Source organism: Mauremys mutica, chromosome 1 (assembly GCF_020497125.1).
Source record: "Mauremys mutica isolate MM-2020 ecotype Southern chromosome 1, ASM2049712v1, whole genome shotgun sequence".
In the NCBI taxonomy this organism is placed as follows: Eukaryota; Metazoa; Chordata; order Testudines; family Geoemydidae; genus Mauremys; species Mauremys mutica.
This window is the reverse complement of record NC_059072.1, coordinates 313,122,624-313,145,494: the sequence shown is the minus strand read 5'-3', so window position 1 is coordinate 313,145,494 and position 22,871 is coordinate 313,122,624. Positions and strand designations below refer to the sequence as shown.

Genomic DNA, 22,871 nt, shown 5'->3' with positions numbered 1-22,871 from the left:
CACCTTATGGAACGGACAACATAAACACACTTAGAAGATGAATATACTTTGAAAAAAACAGAAGGTAACAATAAAAAGATACATCTCTACCCCGATATAACGCCACCCAATATAACACGAATTTGGATATAACACGGTAAAGCACTGTTCAGGGGCGGGGAGGGGGGGAGGGCCTGTGTGCTCCGGCGAATCAAATCAAGTTCGATATAACGCAGTTTCACCTATAACACAGTAAGATTTTTTTGGCTCCCGAGGACAGCATTATATCAAGGTAGAGGTGTATTTAAAAGAAACTTTTTCTGAACAACAGCCTTTCCTTCCCCCCTCCACTCCCACTAAAAGCTACAGGGGTGATCTCAAACAAGGTATAAAAAAATTCTCAGGAAATCCATTCATTATGCTGATATTTTAAATAACTATTAATAAGAAAAAAAAGGTTCTATTGCATTTGATTTACTAAGCATACAGGAGAAGGATAACATGATAGGAAAAATAACAAAATGGAATAATCTCTAGCTATATAGTTAAGAGAGAATATCTATGGAATAGATTGTTGTCAGAGAACAATGGTTCTCCTGCTGCTACATTTGCCTCAATACATATGGAAATATTGTTTAGTCATCCATGAGTGGTAATTCCCCCTTCACCTTAGCCTCTGCCAACTCCATAAGACAGATCTAAGACAGTGGGTTGTTTAATAAAATTGGGAAAAAACAACAACACACACATGTGCCAGATTCTTCCACCCATGACTGATTTTGACATCAGTGGAATTACTCAAGAAGCAAGCACAGCACGGGTGGCAGAATCTATTTCCAGCGTCTCGATTCAGCAAAGTATTTAAGCACATGCTTAACTTGAAGCAATGGAATTACCATGTACTTAAAGTTAGGCATGTGTTTAAGTGCCTTGCTGAACAGTGGCCTAAATTATTTAAGTACAAAAGAACACTCCACACTCAGCTATGTTTAGACATAACAACACTATTTCCTAACTTATGACTGTCTTCCTCCCAGAGTGTCTTCATGTTACCAGCTCCAGATTCATCAGCATTTACTGGTCTAACACTGCAAATTTGTTTTCAGCAATTTTCCTCCATTCCCTAAGGCAGCAATGACTACACACAGTGAACCACCTGCCTGCTGTGCAAACACATGGAAACATTGCTAATTACAACCTCTCACCCCAGTTAGCTATACTGGCAATTCAATGACAGTCACTTCATTGTGCAGAGTTCTGGAGTATCATGTTAACCTACTACTTTTACACTATCTAAGAAATAAGATCTCTTTATAGGCTCCTGTGTATTCCACAGCAACATAATTTGTGGCAGAATAAATCCAACTATGCTATAAAGTCTAATCTTTCATTTTATAAAACAATAAGACCTAGCCCTTACTACTGTGAACCTCTTTGAAATGTGAACTGTATTGTCATCCTGAGCTTGCAGACAGATGGCAACCGTAACTCTGAAAGGTGTGAAATGGCCAGTTCATCTCAAAGGAAAGTTATTGCTATGGTCGATACTGTTCACTATTTTCTCTGTTCATTTCAGCAGAAACCAACTGCAACAACATGGTGATCTCATCCATATTGGATGCAATAATGAATATGAGAGCAGGGATAATGGGTAGACCTGGGTAGGAAACTGTCTTCCTGTCCCACAAAGATTTTTAAAGAATCTGAAATATTTTCCCCATCTTAAATCAAGATGAAGAGCAGAAATCTTGAAAATATTCACATATCAACCCCTCCCCCCCAAATCAATCAAAACCTTTGGTTTAAATTTCAACCTTTTTTCTTAACCTTTTTTTCAGTCTAATGACTTACATTTAATTACAAAAAATCATTTCAAACCAGAACCAGAATTTTTCATTTAAAAAAAAAAAAGTTAAAACTAAACATTTCAACAATTTTGAAATATTGTTCTTCTACTTTGTTTGAGTTGGGAAATTTGTCAAACCTGACCTGGTTTTGCAAACAGTTTCTGTTTTGATTAATCAGCATTTTTCAACAAAAACAGGATTGAATTGAAAAATTCCTGCCTAGCTCTAATAGCGTGAATTCTGGTTTCTATCAAGGGTTGTTGGAGTCAGATCTAGGGTGAGTAAGCCATACCTGTTGCCCAAAGTTAAGCTCTTAAATGTATAATTAGTCAACAAAGTAAAAGTGGCCTCACTATAGAGGTGCTGAGCATCTGCAGTTCCCATTAACTTTAATTGTATTTCTGGGTGCTCAGTACTTCCGAAAATCACAATCAGGACATTTTCATTGAGGTGTTTAAATATGGCTTGAGAAGCCTAAATTTAGACATCCAGGTTTTAAAATCTTGACCTAGTAGTTCAAGCTTCTCCTGTCCCCTCAAAATGTCAAGTCAGCACTGTCCTTGGCATGAGGGAGTGGTGAAGAAATGCAGTGTTTCACTTTTTCCTTGGTGTTCAGTGCTTCAGCTATCCCCCATAAGGTGCCAATACCCCAAAACATCTTCTATTGCTTTTCAGGTATCAAATGTCTCAACTTTTCACTACCTTGCTGTCATAACCTTCCCATGACAAATTTTACAACTTGTTACATCTACCAAGAGACAAGGTGGATGAGGGAGTATCTTTATCACCAATAGAAGTTGGTCCAATAAAAGATATTACCTCACCACCTTGTCTCTCTAATATCCTGGGACTGACACGGCTACTACACTGCATACATCTACCAAGGCATAAAATCAGTAGAAAACAAAAAACTGAAGATTAGATAACATCATCAAATTAAATACTATATTTAACTGTCTCCCTATTCACCCAAACCTTACATTGGCCTGCTCAACCGAGGGTTGTGAGTTCAATCCTTGAGGGGACCATTTAGGGAACTGGGTTTTAAAAAAAAAGTCTGGGTGTAGGGGGCTTGCGTGTGGGGGGGGTGTCAATCCTTGAGGGGGCCATTTGGGGATTTAGTTGGGGATTGGTCCTGCTTTGAGCAGGGGTTTGGACTAGATGATCTCCTGAGGTCCCTTCCAACCCTAATAATCTATGATTCAGCTGCAGAGTCAGTGGAGCTGAGACTCAGCCTCCTTCAGCTTGGCAGCTATGCATTCGCTTGCAGAAATGGGGGGAGGGGGAAAGTGGCATGTAAACCTGTGCACCCTCCTATGCCTTGCCTCTGTTTGCAGGGGAACCCCCCCCCCCAAAACTTGTGCCCATGGTCTTCCCCATGCCCCCCACCCGTATGGCCTCCCTGACGTTTTCTGCAGGGAAGCACAGGAATTCTGCAGGAGGGGGGCATTTTCTGCAGGCACGCAGAATTCCCCCAGGAGTAATAAGGCTCTTGCTTTTGGGTATCTAATGGAGATGGAAGTAATATGTACTCCAACTTCAAACTTGCATACTAATGCAAAACCTTAACAGTGATCTAATATGCTTTTATGTAAATCAACAGATCAGCACATCCAGCTGTCACAGACTCTGTGCATTTGGGAAGTTATTTTGCTTTGCACTGCTGAGGTGATCCCTAGTGTAGATAAAGACAGTGGTGTGTAAGTGTTCGGTGGCTGTGTTCATGGTGAACCCTAGACAAACCAATCCAATGGTCCGAATTAGAATTAGATGGCACAAGTGGTCCCCTAGTGTGGACTATGACCAGATAATATGACATTATCAACGAGTGGCTCAGCAGCGTTTGTCTTTAATAAAGGTTGGAAGAACCTGTATTCAGAACATTTAGGGAAACTTTCATGTGGTTTCAAGACGGGTCACCTGGTAATGGTGATTTCTTATACCATACATCAGGGGTCGGCAGCCTTTCAGAAGCGGTGCGCCGAGTCTTCATTTATTCACTCTAATTTAAGGTTTCGCATGCTGGTAATACATTTTAACATTTTTTTAGAAGGTCTCTCTCTCTCTATAAGTCTATATATTACATAACTAAACTGTCTGTAAAGTAAACAAGGTTTTCAAAATGTTTAAGAAGCTTCATTTAAAATTAAATTTAAATGTTGATATTTCGCTGCCTGCGTGCTCAGCCTGCTGCCGGCCTGGGGTTCAGTTCACCTAGGCCAGCAGCAACCCCGGCTGGCAAGGGGCCGGCAGCCAGAACCCCAGGCTGGCTGCGGGCTGAGTGGGGCCGGCGTCTGGGACCCCAGCTGGCAAGGGTCTGGCAGTCAGAACCCCAGACTGGCAGCAGGCTGAGGGGAGCCGGGGGCTGGGACTCCAGACCGGCAGTGGGCTGAGCAGCTCAGCCGCTGCTGGTCTGGGGTTCCGTCCACTGGCTCCTGCCAGCCAGAGTCCTGGCTGCCAGCCCCACTCAGCCTGCTGCCAGTCTGGGATCCCGGTCCTGCTCACATAGAGTGGGTACCTACCTTCTCCCTGGTTCTGCCCATTCTCTTCCTCTTTCTCTGCACTGAGCACAGGGCTGGAGGTGAAGAAGCAGGCTGGGGGTTGGGGTGCAGGGTCTGGCCAGGAGCTAGAATGAGGGTGGAGGCTCAGGGTTGGGGCAGGAGGTTTGGGTGTGGAGCGCTTACCTGGGCAGCTTCCATTTGGTGCAAGGGGTACAGGTGGGAATGTGCGGGGCGCAAGAGTCAGGGCATGGGGTGTGTGTGGGGGGGGCTAGGTATGTGTGGAGGGTATAGGAGTCAGGGAAAAGGACTGAGGGGCATGTGAGGGGGTGCAAGAGTCAGGGCATGGGGTTTGGGGGGATAGGTATGTGTGGGGAGTGCAGGAGTCAGGGCAGGGTGTGTGTGAGAAGGGTGCAAGAGTCAGGGCATGGGATGTGGGGGGCTGAGTATGTGTGGAGGGTGCAGGAGTCAGGGCAGAGGGCTGGGGGCATGTGAGGGGGGTGCAGGAGTCAGGGCATGGGCTGTGGGGGGGCTGGGTCTGTGTGGGAGGTGCCAGAGTCAGGGCTGGGTTTTGTGGGGTGGTGGTGCAGGAGGCTGGGGTCTGAGGCAGGTGCAGGGGTCAGGGCGGAAGGCTGGGGAGGGGGGGTGGGCTGGGATCGGGGGGGTGCTCCCAGCCCCCTGCCCTGAGCAGCTCACAGCAGGAGGCTGGAGGGATATGCCCCGATTCCACCCTCTTCCCCAAGACCCCGCTCCTGCCTCTTCTCTGCCTCCTTCTCGGTCTGAGCAGCGAGGGTGCTGGGGCTCCTCTTCTCCCCTCCCTCACAAGGGCCATCGGTGGCAGGGAGTGAGAGGAGGCGGGGGCATGACGCAGCACGCTGGGGAAGAGGCGGGGGAGGGGGAAGCTTGGCTGCAGGCGGAGCTGCCTTACAGCAGCAGCTGGCAGGACCAGGCTTGCTTCTGCCCTTTGCCCCTGTCAGAGAGAGCAGTAGGTAGGGGGCGGAGAAGAGTGGGCTGGGCCGAGCAGGATTTTTAATGGCATGCTGCTGCCTGCCAGGGTCCAGGCTGTTGGCCCCGCTCAGCCCACTGCCGGGGTTCAGCAGCGGGCTGAGCGGGGCCAGCGGTGGGCACAGCATGCCATTAAAAATTGGCACATGTGCCATAGGTTGCCAACCCCTGCCATACATGGTGACCCTTGTCATTGTCACCCTTGTCAGGATTGTTTCCCTAGCCTCTGTTAGCCAGAAGCTGGGAACGGGCGAAGGGATGGATCACTTGATGATTACCTGCTCTGTTCATTCCCTCTGGGGCACCTGGCATGGGCCACTGTCAGAAGACAGGTTACTGGGCTACATGGACCTTTGGTCTGACCCAGGATGGCTGTTCTTATATTTAGCCAAAACAATGCTTTGGCTGAACATGTATTATTACATTTTAAAAACAAAGTTGAAGTCAGACTGAGAACCATCTTAAGAACTGCACAACATGCTACAATACAGGAATCTGAGTATATAAGACCTGAGCATAGTTCTTTACACCTGTGCCAGCAGGGACTAGATGCTGTATAGGGGCAGTGTAGTCAGCCCTTTGACAGGATATATACACTGGACTTTTATTCTTTCCACCACTGTTGCCATCAGCTCAATTCCACCCAGTGGATGTGCAGGTATAGACTGTCCACTGGCATTTTAACCTCTGTGCCATCCAACTCTGCTCAGAGCAGGGCTAGATGGTACAATGGTGAAAGCTCCAGTAGCCATCATGCCTTGTCTACTTTAGTGCTCTCACCAGCAATATAATGGGTGGGAAATTTTAAGTCAAGAAGTCTGGTGTAAACAATGGCAGAGAGAGAGATGACAGACAGACTTCCATCACTTTCTAGCAATCGCCCCAGCTAACTGAGGCCTGGCTTCGACGGGAACTATGCCTGGCTTTCCTTGGCTGGAATAAAACTCAGATTTGTATGAAGGAGAAAAAATAAAGAGTTAAACAGTAATGATCCTTCAGGTACCAGCTTGGGATGAAAAAGATGATTAGGTTGCAAAGTTTTTGTTACTTACCTGTGAGATCTCTGCTAGGTACATGCGCCGTTCATCATTAGCCTTATGGTAAGCCTACATTTTAAAATAATGGGTAAATGGTTACAATCAAACAAAACAATTAGCATGGTTAATCAAAAGGGAAGGAACAAACATATGTACCACCCCAGGACTTTTTCATTTTATGTTTCATGGAGTCATTACATTCTCTACACCAATGCTTTAGACATTTCAGACAGCATAACAGCTTCTAGAAAGGGCTGGTTAGAGTGATATGGAAGTAACAGACCTTTGCTTCTTGTTCCAGTCTAAGCTCATAATCCTTTAGTTGGTTCTGGAGACTTCTCTTTTCCTCTTCTAGTTGTTTAAGAAGCTGGTTTAAGGAACCCTGCAATTGCATACAAAATAAAATCAATAGGTTACAAATATTCCTGTTCTGAACAATGATAGAGGTTGTTATCACAATCTAGATTCTGAGTTGCAATCTTCAAGGTCTGTGTGCTTATGCTTAAGGCTACGGTTTTGTCACGGAGATGGTGGAAATCATGGAATCCATGACTTCCAAAGACCTCCGTGACTTCAGCCCTGGCGGCTGGGAGCTGCAAGGTCCTGTTGCCTCCTGCAGCAGCAGGGAGCTGTAAGGTACCCCCGCTGCCGGAGGCAGTGGGCCCCCAAGCTCTCAGCCACCATGGGCAGCTCCCCGCTGCTGTGGGGGATGTGGGAACCCACAGAGCTCCCCACCACCTGTGGTGGCAGGGGAACCCTGGCAGCTCCCTGGCCGCCGCAGGTGGGGGGTGGTGCAGAGGGACCCCCGCAGTCACCCTGGGGGCTAGGGAGACCCCCACATCTCCCCACTGCGGTGGTGGCAGGGGGATTCCCACAGCGCTCCCTGCTGCTGGGGAGGGGGCAGAGGGACCCTGCAGCTCCCCTCCGCTGCTGGGGGCAGGGGGACTCTGGAGCTCTGAGCGCCCACAGGTGGTGGGGGGCCCAGAAATCCCAGCCACCCCATCAGCTGCCCAGTCCCTTCCCATTTTATCATGGATATATTTAGTAAAAGTCAGGGACAGGTCACAGGCTTCTGTGAATTTTTCTTTATTGCCTGTGACCTGTCCCTGACTTTTACAAAAAATATCCATGACAAAAATCTTAGCCTTAATTATGCTCATGACTCTCTTGTTGTTTATATGGCTCCTGCTGATTTATGCAGAGACAGACATTACAGATCACATGCTGCTATCAATTTCACCATCTTTAAATGAGACACATTTAGTTTTGTCTTTGCTACTCTCAGCAGTTCCACTCTGCTCAACTGCACGGGGCCACACAGAGTTGCCCCTTACCTGTAACCAAGGATTGGCCCCTGGGCTGCAGTTCATCGGGTTGGAGGTTCCAGGTCACAAGTGAACCTACACTCGGAAACTACTTGCCAAGGCAGCAATTGGCTTTGCTTGGGGAACTACATGTTCTGATTTGAGATAACTCACAACAATCTAGCTCTAAAGCGATAACCGTAGAGAAGGTCTGTATCTTTTGTGTACTTGTATCTAGTATCAAGGTCAGGGGCAAGGGCTGGGGGGGGAGAATTACTTGGATTATCTGGTATTCACATGTTATCTTTTCACTCTATGCTGTACTCACCTGGTATGATTCCGATACAATTTTGTGGTCTAGTGGGCAGTGCTCTGGATTAGGAGTCAGAAGACTTGGGTCCTATTCCCAGCTTTACCACCCACCTGCTGTGAAACCTTGGGCAAGTTACTTTATCTCACTGCTCCATGCCTCTGTTTCCCCTTGCATCCTTTGACTGTCTGGCCTATTTAATCGGTAAGCACTTTCGGGCAGGGACTGTCTCCTGCCTAGCCTGTGGGACCTCAATCTCCATTGGGGCCTCTACTCACTACCATAATACTAATCATTTTTCTCATGCTGCACAGCATATGCTGCAAATCTTCTCTGCCATTGTGATAGCATACACTCTTTGCAGCAGTTAGCTCTGAGGGTTTCAGAGGATCATTAGGGTTGGTGACTACCTGATACTCAGACGCGCATGTAGTGTGGGGAATAGAAAGGGGTAGCGTCTGTAAGGTAAAGCCCCACTACTTCCAATCGATGTGATAATGGCTCAGTTTCACATAAGACCGAGCTACAAGGGAGTTTGATTGACCAATTAGCAGAAAGCTGGCTCCCAGTATGTGACAGTAGAGAGTCCATGGATGGGGCCTCTGTAGGATGCAGTGTTATAGACAACGTATGGAAGTAATTCCCCCATAATTTGGTCTGTCCTATCCTTGAGTTATGGTGTCACAACAGGCAAACAAGTTTAGATTGACAAGGACCCTCTATTGGGTACAGTAATGTTAATAAAGCTGCGTCCCTTCTTTTCCACAAAAACGTTCCTGGATGCTATTAAACTTTCCCTGTGAATGATTTTCATTAAAGTCAAGAATTTATAATGGTTTGGCCGAAGGTGAAGTGCTGTTAAAAGCTGCCAGCACGCTGAAATAACCCCTCCTGCTGATTTAAAAAAAAACAGAAATTGACAGCAGAGCCATGGCTTTCAAGAATGCTTCACCCATGGCTGAGCTGCTATTAACTTTAGTTTTCTATTATGACAGATACATTGGAGAAGACATGAAAAACCATTGTTTTAAAATTAAAATTGGAAGTCAAAACACCCTAGTTGCAGCTGAAACTCTGTTGCATATTACAAACCTCTCCCCATTATAGGATCTAGGAGCCTACAGAGTGTTTACGTTCAGCCCATTTGAAGAGAAAAAGAAAAAGGACAGAATGAGGAGGAAATTTGGCTAAATCCAACTAGTGCCATATTCTACTTCATTATTACATCTGTGTCCCCACAGAATCAAAGAAGGAAGAGAAAGAACAAGCCTTAACTCTGTCAACTCTAGGAGACTGAATTTTGGTTGGAAGAAAGTTTTAATAGCCATCTCTACCTGACAGCATTTTGGGGAGTGTAACCACCTGACATACTTGTAACACACTTTGTTTGTGTCCCACACAAAACTCCTCCCAACAGTAGATGGGAGTTTATGCTACTGTTTTAATTGTTCTGAGCAAGTCCAAGCATCACCACATGCCCCTGCACTGGATCATTCTATAGAGCTGGTGGGGACAGGAAGTGCTGGTGTTGCAGCTATAGCTGCAGAAGAGCAACTGAGTGTCTCTTCTGGTCAAATTTCTGAACTCTGTGGCCACTTGACCCTAGGAATCAAGTCTTCTAGAAGCCCCTCACTGAACACAATGACATGTACATACTTCTAGTCCCATAGCAGGCACTTCTAGTCCGAAGCCAGAATCTTCTTAAAGATCACTGTGTTCCAGTACTCAGTTTGCTTTTGGATCTGGGATAATTTCTTCTCAGAAGTTATCCTACAGTTGTGCTAGCAGCTGACCCAAGGTAGATGCCAGGACACTCACTGAACAATGGTTAGATCCAATCCCAGGTAACCCAGACTATTCAGCACCCCATTGCTTTTGACAGGTGAATGCATATCTGGCCCAGCAGTGCAAAGAGAAAACTAAAGGCTCGAAGGTGCATCAAAACAAGGCTGGTAGCTGCATCTTCACATGTGTTTGAACAGATGCTAGTTCCTGGGTGTCTACGGAGACTGAAATGATCCTTGACAACAGTAAAGCCCAAAGAGGAAGGAGAGGGCACCTATGTCACAGGAGGTATCAGAGGCATTTGCTGGACTGTTGGGAGATGTGTAGATAGCATAATATGTACCTTGGAGGAGCCATGTATTATTTGTACTTTTCTACATGGCCAAGGGCTAGACCTACATGAACACTGCCACTGCTATTAAAGAACAAGCAGACAGTCACAAGTGAGAGCAGAAGTCCCTCTCTTACTTCAACTCAGTCACTTGAACAGACACTGCAGGACCCTTCCTCACATCCCCTGATGTGACAGACCAAAAAAAAAAATCAAATGGCCTGCCCTCTGCCAAGCCCCCACCAGCAGTAATCCGATCCCTCAAGCTCAGTACAGGGGGACCACCCAGAGTCAGTTACCATCACAGGAGGTAGATTCTGCTGGAGCATCTCCCCAGGAGCGGCAAAATAAAGTCCATGGATTCTGTTCTGGTGACCGTGGTGCTCTACTGAAATATGAACCATCACCACCTTCAAACTTCTGCAGACAGCTAGCTCTGCATTTTCGGCTCTTCAAGAACAAATCTGGCTCTCTGAACAAACAGAAAATGCTCTGAACCTCCAGGGCACTCTGTTTTGGGATAAGATGCCAAAACAGACTGCAGTTGTCAGTGAGTTATAGGATTTGACCCCATCTCCCATAATTCCTTTAGACAATCCGAACGCTTTGCACAGTTTCCCACAAAGTATCACTTCCAGGGCCTGAGGAATAGGTAGCTCATAGACAGCAGTGCATTTAGTGCAGGGGAGAACTGCACCCAAACCAGAAGGGTTAGTGTTGATGCACTGCACTGTTAAGTTGCAACACTTCAGTTCCCGAGTGTAAACAAGGCAGAGTTAAGGTTTCACAAGCAAATTTTATTTTAGCATTTTCTTACTTTTGGGCACTCCACTCTGCATTCGTGTAACATGCTTTCTGAAGGGATCTGACTCATCTGCATGGTCTTAAATAATTTTCAACACCAGCTCAAAGTAATTTGCTGAAAATAATTTTCCAAAATGGTTCAGTTTCCTAGTATAACTCTAGCTCATACTTCTGGTAGTACCCTAATTCCTATGTTTTCTACCCGAAAAAAGTCTAGAAAAAAATTCTATAATATATCTAACGTATTTATGTGGCCCTCATCATTGTAGTATCTCAGCATCTCACAATCGTTGACGTATTTATCTTCACAATTCTTCAGTGAGGTAGAGAAGTACTATTAGCCCCATTTTGCAGATGGAGAAATGAACCAGAGAGGCTAAATGACTTGCCCAAGGTCACACATGGAGCCTGTGGAAGAGCAGAGACTTGAACCCAAGTCCTAAGCTAACACTCTAACAACGGGATCATCCTTCTTCCATAATAAGGAACTATTTGCTAGACAAAACACTTATGTACTGCACACAATGAACACTGAATGAGGCAAGCTCTGCTGCAGAGCTCTTCCTTCTTGAGCACATACTTTGGGTATTAGACGAGGCAGGGAACCAATATAGACTACACATGTGTTTACTTATGTGAAAAACCTCTCTAGATATTCAAACACTGGAAGAGATGAAAATGTTTCAGAAAATGGACTGAAGAAAATTTAAACCAGTAAAACTTCAAAGATATTCTAAGTGCTAACTCTGCTAGGGAAGATCATAAGTTACCTTCAACGCCTATCACATAAGGAGTAACTGAACAAGCAACTGAGACCTTATCTATGGTGCATCTAGCCACAAGTGTAGCTGCACAAAGCAAGAATCCAGCCAAACTCCTTAGGGGTGTGTTCACCTTCAATTAACTCTCTGAGAAAGGAGGGGATAAAAACCTCATTGAAACAGATGCAACTCAAGAGGCTTATACCAATGTGAGCAGCTTTCTGTACAAAGAAGTGAAACAGCACAAAAGAAGAAGCTCACAGCAAACAGCTCAAAGAACACAGACACACAGCACAGACAAGTCTCAGCAAAAAAAACAAGGACTAGCAAGAGCCCACAGGAGAACTAACCCTCTGAAGGGAACAGAAACCCAGTCTACCTGTGACAGACTCCACTAAGGAGAATAAAATAACCCAGATCCACCTGTGGATAGTAAATTGCCTAAGTAGCTGGGTGGCAGCTAATTAGGTAAGGAGCACCTGGGCCTAAATAAAGACTTATGAGGACTCAGTTACTAGGCCCCAGAGTAGGAGTATTTCTCAGGGGAGCTGATTAGAGAACTTGCCAGACAAGGAGAACTAGGAAAGGTGTTTCTGGAGGAATAAGGTTCCCCAAGGAGCAAACCCATAGAGAGGCTTGATTCCAGCAAAAGGATCTTACCAGACAGCGGTCAAAGGGCTAAGTCCAGTGCTCCAGTGATGAGCTGGAGAGGGCTAGCTCAGTGGTTTGAGCATTAGCCTGCTAAACTCACGGTTGTGAGTTCAAGCCTTGAAGGGGCCTAGCATAGGTTTCTCCCCCACTTGGAGCTGTTGGGTTCCAAGATGGGGACCTGCATGGACTCCTCTAAACTAAAATCCTAGTTTAGATCTGGTTCTCGCTGCCACCAGTTACGTTTTAAGTGAGTAACACACTGCCTGTTCCCCCAAACTTTCCCTGGGAAACCCAGATTCAATCTCCCTGAATCTCAACACAAAGGGAAGCAGCCCACTTCCCCCCCTCCCTCTCTCCTAGCCTACTCTGGAGAGATACACACTGAGTCAAATCCTTGACTCAACACAAAGAGGGACTTACCTCCCCCTCCCCTTCCCTAATCCTGGAGAGAGATTCCTTGAATCAAGCCCAGGAGGGACTCACTCTTCCCCCCTCCCCTTCCCCTGAATTTCCACAAGAGAAGGAATTAACCAGTCCAAAGAAAAGAATTTATTAAAAGAACAAAAAAAGAAAGTACACTATCTCTGTCATACCAGGATGCAAAAAATACAGGGTCTAACTTATAAAAACCAGAGAGACTTCCTTTCCCTCCTCCTCAGCATAATCAAAGTAACAGCAAACAGGAATAAAGAATTTCTCCAGCAAACACACAATTGCAAATGTAGAAATCAAATTATAAAACTAATCCGCCTTTCTAATTAATACTTACTATTGGATAGTAGGAACTACTCCAGGAGAACTTGGAGACATGTCTGGCCTCTCTTAGATCCAAAGAGAGAACACAGAGCAAACAAGGAACACAGACAAAGGCTTCCCTCCACAGAGATTTTAAATTATCTTGTCCCTGATTGGTCCTCTGGTCAGGTGTTCACAGGTAGAAAAAAAACCCGTAACCCTGATCTAACTGTTTATGACAGGGCCATTTAGGGAACTGGGGTAGAAATCTGTCTGAGGATTAGTCCTGCTTTGAGGAAGGGGTTGGACTAGATGACCTCCTGAGGTCCCTTCCAACCCTGATATTCTATGAACCTATGCAGGGGCTGGGAGTCCAGAGAAAGAACCCTTCAGCAGGTGATGCCTAGAGGGCTGAGTCCTGAAGAAGTTCCTGGCCTAAGAGGGCCTTACTGGTGAAGAGGCTGGATGGAGGGCCTTAGGTGGGAGCTGACTAAGATTAGCTTGCTAGAACACTGCAGTGAAGGCTAATTTGACCATTAATGACTGCTTCTTGGAGTAGGTAGGCCTGGAACCCACAAGGGGAGAGGCATTTCTTGATTTAGTCTTAAATGGAGCACAGGATCTAGTCCAAGAGGTGAATATGACTGAACTGCTTGGTAATTGCGACTATAATGTAATTCAATTTAACATCCTCGTACAGGGGAGGGGGAAAATACCACCACAGTAGTATTTTACTTCAGATAAGGGAACTACATGAAAAATGAAGAAGCTAGTTAGCCTCAAATTAAAATGAAGTCACAAAAGTGAAATGCCCGCAAGCTGCATGGAAATTTTAAAAAACACCATAATACTAGTTCAAATTAAATGTATACCCCAGATTAAAATAATAGTAAGAGAACCAAAAAAAAAAAAGCCATCATGGCTAAACAGAATAAAAGAAGCGGTTAGAGGTAAAAAAGCATCTTTTAAAAACTGGAAGTCAAATCCTACTGAGGAAAATAGAAAGGAGCATAAACTGTCAAGTGTAAAAGTATAATTAGGCAGACCAAAAAAGAATTTGATGAGCAACTAGCAAAAGATTCAAACTAATAGAAATAATTTAAATACATCAGAAGCAGGAAGTCTGCAAACAATCAGTGGGGTCACTGGACGATCAAGGTGCTAAATCAAAGGAGCACTTAAGGAAGACAAGGGACATTGTAGAGAAGCTAAATGAATTCTTTGTATTAGTCTTCACTGCAAAGGATCTGAGGGAGATTCCCACACCCGAGCCATTCTTTTTAGGTCCAAATCTGAGGAACTGCCCCAGATTGAGGTGTCAGTACAGGAGGTTTTGGAACAAACAGATAAATTAAATAGTATTAAGTAAGGCTGTCAAGCGATTAAAAAAATTAATCGCACTGTTAAACAATAATAGAATACCATTTATTTAAGTATTTTCAGATGTTTTCTACATTTTCATATATATTGATTTCAATTACAACACAGAATACAAAGTGTTCAGTGCTCACTTTATATTTATTTTTGATTACTAGTATTTGCACTATAAAAAAAAGAAATAGTATTTTTCAACTCACCTAATATAAGTACTGTAGTGCAATATCTTTATCATGAAAGTTGAACTTACAAATTCAGAATTATGTTAAAAAAACGCATTAAAAATAAAACAATGTAAAATTTTAGAGCCTGCAAGTCTACTCACTCCTACTTCTTGTTCAAGCCATCACTCAGACAAACAAGTTTGTTTGCATTTACAGGACATGATTCTGCCCTCTTCTTATTTACAGTGTCACCTGAAAGTGAACAGGCATTTGCATAGCACTGTTGCAAGATATTTACATGCCAGATTGCTAAAGATTCATATGTCCCTTCATGCTTCAACCACCATTCCAGGGGACATGCATCCATGCTGACGACAGGTTCTGCTTGATAACAATCCAAACCAGTGCAGATGGACGCATGTTCATTTCATTATCTGAGTCAGATGCCACCAGTAGAAGGTTGATTTTCTTCTTTGGTGGTTCGGGTTCTGTAGTTTCTGCCCTGGAGTGTTGCTCTTTTACGACTTCTGAAAGCATGCTCTACACCTTGTCCTTGTCAGATTTTGGAAAGCACTTCAGATTCTTAAACCTTGGGTCGAGTGCTGTAGCTATTTTTAGAAATCTCACATTGGTATCTTCTTTGTATATTGTCAAATCTGAAGTGAAAGTGTTCTAAAAATGAACATATGCTGGGTCATCATCCAAAACTGCTATAACATGAAATATATGACAGAATGTGGATAAAACAGAGCAGAGCGGGGACATACAATTCTCCCCCAAGGAGTTCAGTCACAAATTTAATTAATGCATTATTTTTTAAACAAGCATCATCTGCATGGAAGCATGTCCTCTGGAATAGTGGCTGAAGCATGAAGGGGCATACAAATGTTTAGCATATCTGGCACGTAAATACCTTGCAATGCCACTATAAAAGTGCCATGCAAATGCCTCTTCTCATGTTCTGGTGACATTGTAAATAAGAAGAGGGCAGCATTATCTCCTGTAAATGTAAACAAACTTCTTTGTCTTAGCCATTGGCTGAACAAGAAGTAGGACTGAGTGGACTTGTAGACTCTGAAGTTTTACATTGTTTTGTTTTTGAGTGCAGTTATGTAACAAAAAAACCTACATTTGTAAGTTTCACTTTCACAATAAAGAGATTTCACTACAGTACTTATATGAGATAAATTGAAAAATACAATTTATTTTTTTAATAATTTTTACAGTGCAAATATTTGTAATAAAAATAATATACACTTTGATTTCAATTACAACACAGAATACAATATATATGAAAATGTAGAAAAACATCCAAAATATTTAATACATTTCAATTGTTAAACAGTGTGATTAAAACTGTGATTAATTGCGATTAACTTTTTAATCATGATTAATTTTTTTTAGTTAATTGCGTGAGTTAACTGAGATTAATCGATAGCCCTAGTATTAAGCTACCAGGACCTGAAGGTATTTACCCAAGAGTTCTGCAGTTTCATATTTTAGTTCCTTCAGAACTACTATCTGTGGTATGTAACCTATCACTTAAATCATCTTCTGTATCAGATGGCTGGAGGATAGCTAATGTGACAAGTTTTTTTAAAAGGCTTCAGAGGCGATCCTGGCAATAACGAACGTAAGGCTAACTTCAGTATCAGGCAAACTGGTTGAAACTATAGTAAAGCATAAAATTTTCAGACACATAGGTGGGGAAGAGTCAGCATGGCTATTGTAAAGGGAAATCATGCCTCACCAATCTGTTAGAATTCTTTGAGGGGGTCAAAAACATATGGAGAAGGGTGATCCAGTTAGGGTTGCCCTGTGTCTGGTTTTCGACTGGAACAGTCGACAAGGGATCCTGGTGACTCCGGTCAGCACCACTGACCAGGTTGCTAAAAGTCCAGTTGGTGGCGCCGCAGAGCTAAGGCAGGATCCCTGCCTGCCCTGGCTCCATGCGGCTCCCACAAGTGGACAGCATGTCCCTGTGGCCCCTAGGTGCAGGGGCGGCCAGGGAGGCTCCACTCGCTGCTCCGGGCTCAAGCGCCACCTATCATTGGCTGGGAACCATGGCCAATGGGAGTTGTAGGGGCAGTGCCTGCAGGCGCAGGCAGAACTGCCTGGCTGCCCCTGTGCCTAGGAGCTGGATATGCTGGCCATTTCTGGGAGCCACTTTAGGTAAGCACTGCCCGGCTGGAGCCCGCACCCTGAATCCCCTCCCACACCCCAATTCCCAGCCCCAGCCCTAAGCCCCATCCTGCACCCAAACTCCCTCCCGGAGCTTGCACCCCATACCCTCTCCCGCACCCCAAGCCCCTGCCCCAGTCTGGAGCCCACTCCTGCACCCTGAACCCCTCATTTCTGGCCCCACCCCAGTGCCCCCAGCCAGAGCCCTCACCCCCTCTCACACCCTAACCCCCTGCCCCATCCCAGTGAAAGTGAGTGAGGGTGGGGCAACGAATACACTGCTTGCCTGGGGTGCTATTTGGTCTAAGACCAGCCCTGCTGGGAGCAGTGCCATTCAACATATTCAGAAATGACTGGAAAAAGGGGTAAATAGTGAGGTGGCAAAATTTGCAGATGATACAAAACTACTCAAGATAGTTAAATCTACAGCAGACTGCGAAGAGTTACAAAGGGATCTCACAAAACTGGGTGACTGGATGACAAAATGGCAGATGAAGTTCAATATTGATGAATGCAAAGTACAGCACATTGGAAAACATAATCCCAACTATATATACAAAATGATGGGGTCCAATTAGCTGTTACCACTCAAGAAACAGGTCTTGGTGTCATTGTGGATAGTTCTCTGAAAACATCCGCTCAATTTGCAGTAACAGTCAAAAAAAACTAACAATGTTAGGAACCATTAGGAAAGGTATAGATGATAAGACAGAAAAATATCATTATGCTACTATATAAATCCATGGTATGCCCACATCTTGAATACTCAGTGTATTTCTGGTTGCCCCATCTCAAAAAAAAAGATATATTTTAAATGGAAGAGGTACAGAGAAGGGAAAAACCATGATTAAGGATACAGAACAGCTTCCATATGAGGAGAGATTGAAAAGACTGGGACTGTTCAGCTTAGAAAAGACATGACTAAGGGGAGGGATACGAGAGAGAGCTATACAATAATGATGGTGTGGAGAAAGTGAATAAGGAAGTGTTATTTACCCCTTCACATAACACAGGAACCATCTGTCACCCAATGAAATTAATAGGCAGCAGGTTTAAAACAAAACAAAGAAGGACTTCTTCACACAATGTACAGTCAACCTGTGGAACTCATTGCCAGGGATGCTGTGAAGGCCAAAACTATAACTGGGTTCAAAAAAGAATTAGATAAGTTCATGGAGGATAGGTCCATCACTGGCCATTAGCCAAGATGGTAGTAAGCAATCCCATGCTGTAGGTATACCTAAGCCTCGGACTGTCAGAAGCTGGGACTGGACAACAGGGGATGGATCACTTGATAATTGCACTGTTCTGTTTATTCCCTCTGAAGCATCTGACATAGACCACTGTCAGAAGATAGGATACTCGGCTAGATGAACCATTGGTCCAGCCCAGTGTGGCTATTCCTATGTTAATTTGCACACTATGTTCAGACTTTGGTTAAATAAACTGGACTCCTGAAAGGGCAATGTTTACTATATGTGGGCCTTACTGAACTAATTGATAGCTCAAAAAAGGAAACTGAGGCAGGGAGTCACCTGTGGTGTCATGACTGACTGCAGCGGGTGCACCAGACTGATCTCCACACCATTATCTCCCTCCCTCCCTCCTTTATCCAGCACTGACCTGTGAGAATATGCTGCCACCGAGCCTCAAGATTGACTGGGTGGGATAAATTCTGATCTAAACCCTGAAAAAGTCAGGATAACTTTATCGCTGAAATTGGTTTAATTAAATATTGTCATTCTTGTAAGTTAAGGTTTATTAACAGCTTCTGCTAAACCCTGAATAGCTGGACAATGTATTTCTGGAAAGGAGACATAAGCTGACTAAGGGATTGAAAATTCTTAGTTTTCATTAAACTGCCTGTCAAGTCACTCTGAGTGAGCTGATGGGCTAAAAGACATGCTGCAATTTTAAAATAATACCTTGAGAGACTTCTTTACATAACTGAATTCTTCACTAGCAAATGTGTTATTAGCCCAATGATCCATCAAGTCTAGTTTCTAGCAGTGACCAATATCCAAAGCTTCACAGTAAAGGGAACCCCTCCCCCAATTAATCTTTTCTGCATTTATCCCCACGCTTTTTCTTTTTTTATTCCCTCTGAAGTATGCTGTTGATTTAACACCTGCCAGCAAATGAAATTATGCAGATTTATATTACAGTTGGATTTCAAAACCACCCACATAAGCTGTTTTCACAGTGGATTTTTCAGTGTATTGCTACCACTAGGAATGCAGATGACAATTTCCATCAATCACTCCTCCATATCCACAGTGACAAACAGTTCACATCGTCAATGTAGAAAACTTACTTTCACCAGAGACTGACTTGAGCTGTCTAATGGTCTAGAGGCAATTCACTCCAGCCCTAATCCTCTTCGATTTTCCTCTACCAGGTAGCCACATAAGCAATACATTTGTTTGGTATGTAAAGAAAACAATAGAGCCTTTACAATCTATTTTACTTGACATTTGAAATCACATGTAGTTTCACTCGGAAAATAAACTCTTTTCCTTCCAACACCAGGAGGTATGTCTATCAGCTGAAGTAATTAAATCTAAAACCTAGTGCAAAAAGTAATGCTGCATCTTTCATGGTACTGAAATTGAACTCCATTTTTAGCTTTATTGATAAACTGTCACTAATTTCCTACTGTAATAATTACTGTGACAAAATGAAATATTAAAGTTCTTTAGCAAAGCATGTTTCTGCGTATACTGTACACGTGAGATTTTGTGCACTGAACACTAAAGGCTTCAGTACAGCTGAACCCAGGAGGGCTATGCATATTTAAATACCAAGTGCCCCCTTGTGGCTAATATAATAATTCACATTAAAGCTATATTAAAAAATAATATGAAGATTATGACAGGCTGCATGAAGTCTGCCGGGGTCAGTTTGTTTGGCTCAGGGGTGGGCAGAGATTGGTTCAGGTTCTACATGAACATCAAGTTCCAAGGAGCACCCTCTTTCCCAAGCCAACCCAGGAGGTGCTAGGGAACCACCAGGATTTCTGACCAGCCACAAGCTAGGGAACAGAAGACCTATAATCCTCAGTTGTATAGCTATAAGAAAGGCTGGTAGCAGGATTTTCCTCTTCTCCTATTGCCTTGCTGAGAAAAAGCAGGTGTTTCCTGCCCACTGAAGACCATATAAAGACAAGGACACCTGGTGTGACCAAAGATATCAAAGGAAGAACATCCCATACCAGGATGGCAATGAGGCAGGGGAAGCCATGTCAACAGGGGTCTCCTGGACACATAAGGTGTGTTGTAGAGGTCTAGAGCAGTATTTCTCAATGTTTTTGATACCAGGGACCAGCTTGCTGCCTTTCTAAACTGTATCAGGGACATCTCAGGGATCGGTGCAGACCCTTTTCCAAGCTGGTATTGAAGTTTGCAAAGAAAAGGAAACTCAGACACACTTTTCACACATCCCTAGTTGAGACTTAAGCAAACAAGGTCAGTGAAGTTCAGTGAAAGGTGACCCGCTAAGGGAACTGTCAAAATTTCCTCCACCTTGGCACAGTGCTGATGTCCCCCACACAAAGGCTCAGAGAACAATTCCCACATACGTCTTCTTAGGATCCAGATACCCAGTCTGTGTTGTGTTTTCAGCTCTTTCTCTAATGTGACACCATCGCACACACTTTGCTAGTGGTGTAACATCAATTGCAAAACCCCAGTATGGCACAGGGATGGCCTGTGTGTGGCTAATATGTATCCAGCGTTTTCACTACAATGCAGTTTTGCAAAGCAAATGCCTGAACAATAATTTCTGAATTTCCTCAGTCATGATGCTGGACAACGCTGAACACAGTGATTTATAATAGAAACCCTGGTTCCGCAGCTAATCATAACTAGAGCGTTGCTAAGGCAATGCTATCTGAAGTGTGTTCCTCTGAATTGATTCTGCAGTATGCCTTCCTCTATTTGCATAATAAAGCCTCTGTCTAGGGAGGCTTTCTTGCAATAACTATAAGGAGAGGAAAAAAATATGAAGATTTTTGTCTCCTAGCATGGGAAATGATATTTAGGAGACAGCCTATGTATCTTTCACATAATATTGCTTAACGAAAAAGAAGTGAACAAATGCTAACTGGTTTATCTAACGAGGAAGTAAAATTCGCATTGGGCTAGGTTTCAAAGGAACTGGTTTTCAATTTCTTCATAATTATTACTGAATTACAGTACAGCCTGTGTATTATTCACTGGGGCACAAAGGAAGTTATGACTAACAGTCTTCACTGTAGTTCTATTTCAGAGCTTTTCAATATCCAACCTCAACATGCAGAAATGATTTTCTAATCTCCTCTTATAAAGAAGTAATGGTTTGTATTATTGGTTCCATATTATTGTGCTATTTGAAGGGGATGACATCATCATCACTTTTGGAAACAAATGAACAAACAAACAGGAAATTTCAAGTCAAAATGAGATAATCAAAATAATACCTGTGTGTTTAAACATGAATGAACTACACATTTTCCAAAGCAAGGAAAAATTCCTCAGCAATATTCCAGCCAATGGTATTGACCTTTGAAAGCAATTATTTCAATTTCTCGGTATGGAAAATCCAGTGTGCTTCCTTATCCACCATCCAAGAGTTTGCCTGCGTGTAAACTATTCCATTCTATTTAGATTCTTATAACTTGCTCATTGCCGTGGTACCTGAGTGCCTATTTTTGTCATTACCCTGTTGGTGCTCAAAAACAAGACCTGTAGCTTTTAAAAGCAGAGAGTGGAATGTGGAGAAAGTAGACTTTTGCCAGACAATGTGTTGTGGATGTCTGGCAAACATATACATGATATTTGCTTATAATTACTGGCATCAATTTGCTCTTTGGGTCTTCTTGGTCTGTGTCTGTACAGGACTAGCTCAATGGGGTTCATAAGTGCTACCTCATACAAATAAATAAAAAATAATATGAAACAAAGGTAATTTGTTTGTATTCGTTCCATCTTCTCTAGTCAAAAGAGTTCTCATACAAGTACCTAACTTTTTAGATTTACCACAGTCTTTCAATCCCATAAATTCTTAAACTCCTGAAGGTGTTTTAAAAATAACATAAAGATGACAAGAACTAATAGACTTTATCTTTCTACAACGTTCCAGAAAGGAATCCATTATCCAGTATTGGGACAATGTAGAAATGACATGATATCTACTGGAAGCGTTATTTAGCTCACAAGGCCAGAAGAGACCACTGTGATCATCTACTCTGACCTTGTATTAACACAGGCCATAAGACTTCCCTGAATTAATTTCTGTTTGAACTAGAGCATATCCTTTAGGAAAAAAACATTATATGGATGCCTTCATAGGATCTCATATGTAATGGCAAGTTTGGGACTTTGAAGTTTTAATAAATAACATTAAAAATACTGAACATAAGTAGGGTGATGGCTAGCTGCTGATCTCCCTGCTCCTGTCCATCAAGAAATGTCAGTTTCTCATTCTAATCCTCAAAGGGCTAAATATTTCCATTTTCTCACAGACAAACTTACAGGAGCAAAAAAAGTTTTGGATAAATCTGCAAGCCTGAACACCTGCAGTTCCTGAGGAATAAGAATGAGGGAGGCCTCCTGGACAGGGCAGGGGCATGCCCTGGGAACCCAGACGTTTCCTAGATACCAATGAAAAAGTGCAGGCCCCTCTATGCTCCTTTTTGATTCCTCCTCTGCCTTCTGGCAGAACAGATCCCTTAGAAATTGTGCTGTTATTGGTTTCCTTCATCACACATGTGCCCAAACCTCCATCTGAGGGGGTCAGAGCTATAGAGAGAATTTAATTGTGCTTGGAGCAGTATTAATTCCAAAACACACACTTCCATTTGGAAACGCACTGGGTTGGGAAGAGAGCTTAATATACAATGCAGCTACATCCTGGCTCAACCTCCTTCCATCCAATCTGGAGAGCCTGAACAACTCAGAGTTTTTCCGTGAGCTCCCAAGCTGGAAGGAACATTTCACAGAATCACATTGCCCTACCGTATACTACTTCTGCCTATATTACATGGATTCTCTATTTCTTTGTTCCCTGACAGACAACAGAATGGGAGGAGCAAAGGGCCTTAAAATAAGAGTATCTGGAGCTTGA

At 43.5% G+C, this 22,871-nt stretch overlaps 1 protein-coding gene across 2 annotated transcripts in view; it reads right to left on the bottom strand.

Moving 5' to 3' along the window:
- Positions 1-22,871, bottom strand: part of LOC123369790 (coiled-coil domain-containing protein 169-like) — a 45,805-nt gene that overhangs the window by 8,033 nt on the left and 14,901 nt on the right. For both annotated transcript variants that reach the window (XM_045015762.1, XM_045015754.1), the window contains exons 5-6: positions 6,650-6,748; positions 6,382-6,435 (exon numbers count right to left, since the gene is read on the bottom strand). In XM_045015762.1, coding sequence (XP_044871697.1) covers positions 6,382-6,435; positions 6,650-6,748 — 153 coding nt within the window. The remainder of the gene's footprint in view (positions 1-6,381; positions 6,436-6,649; positions 6,749-22,871) is intronic.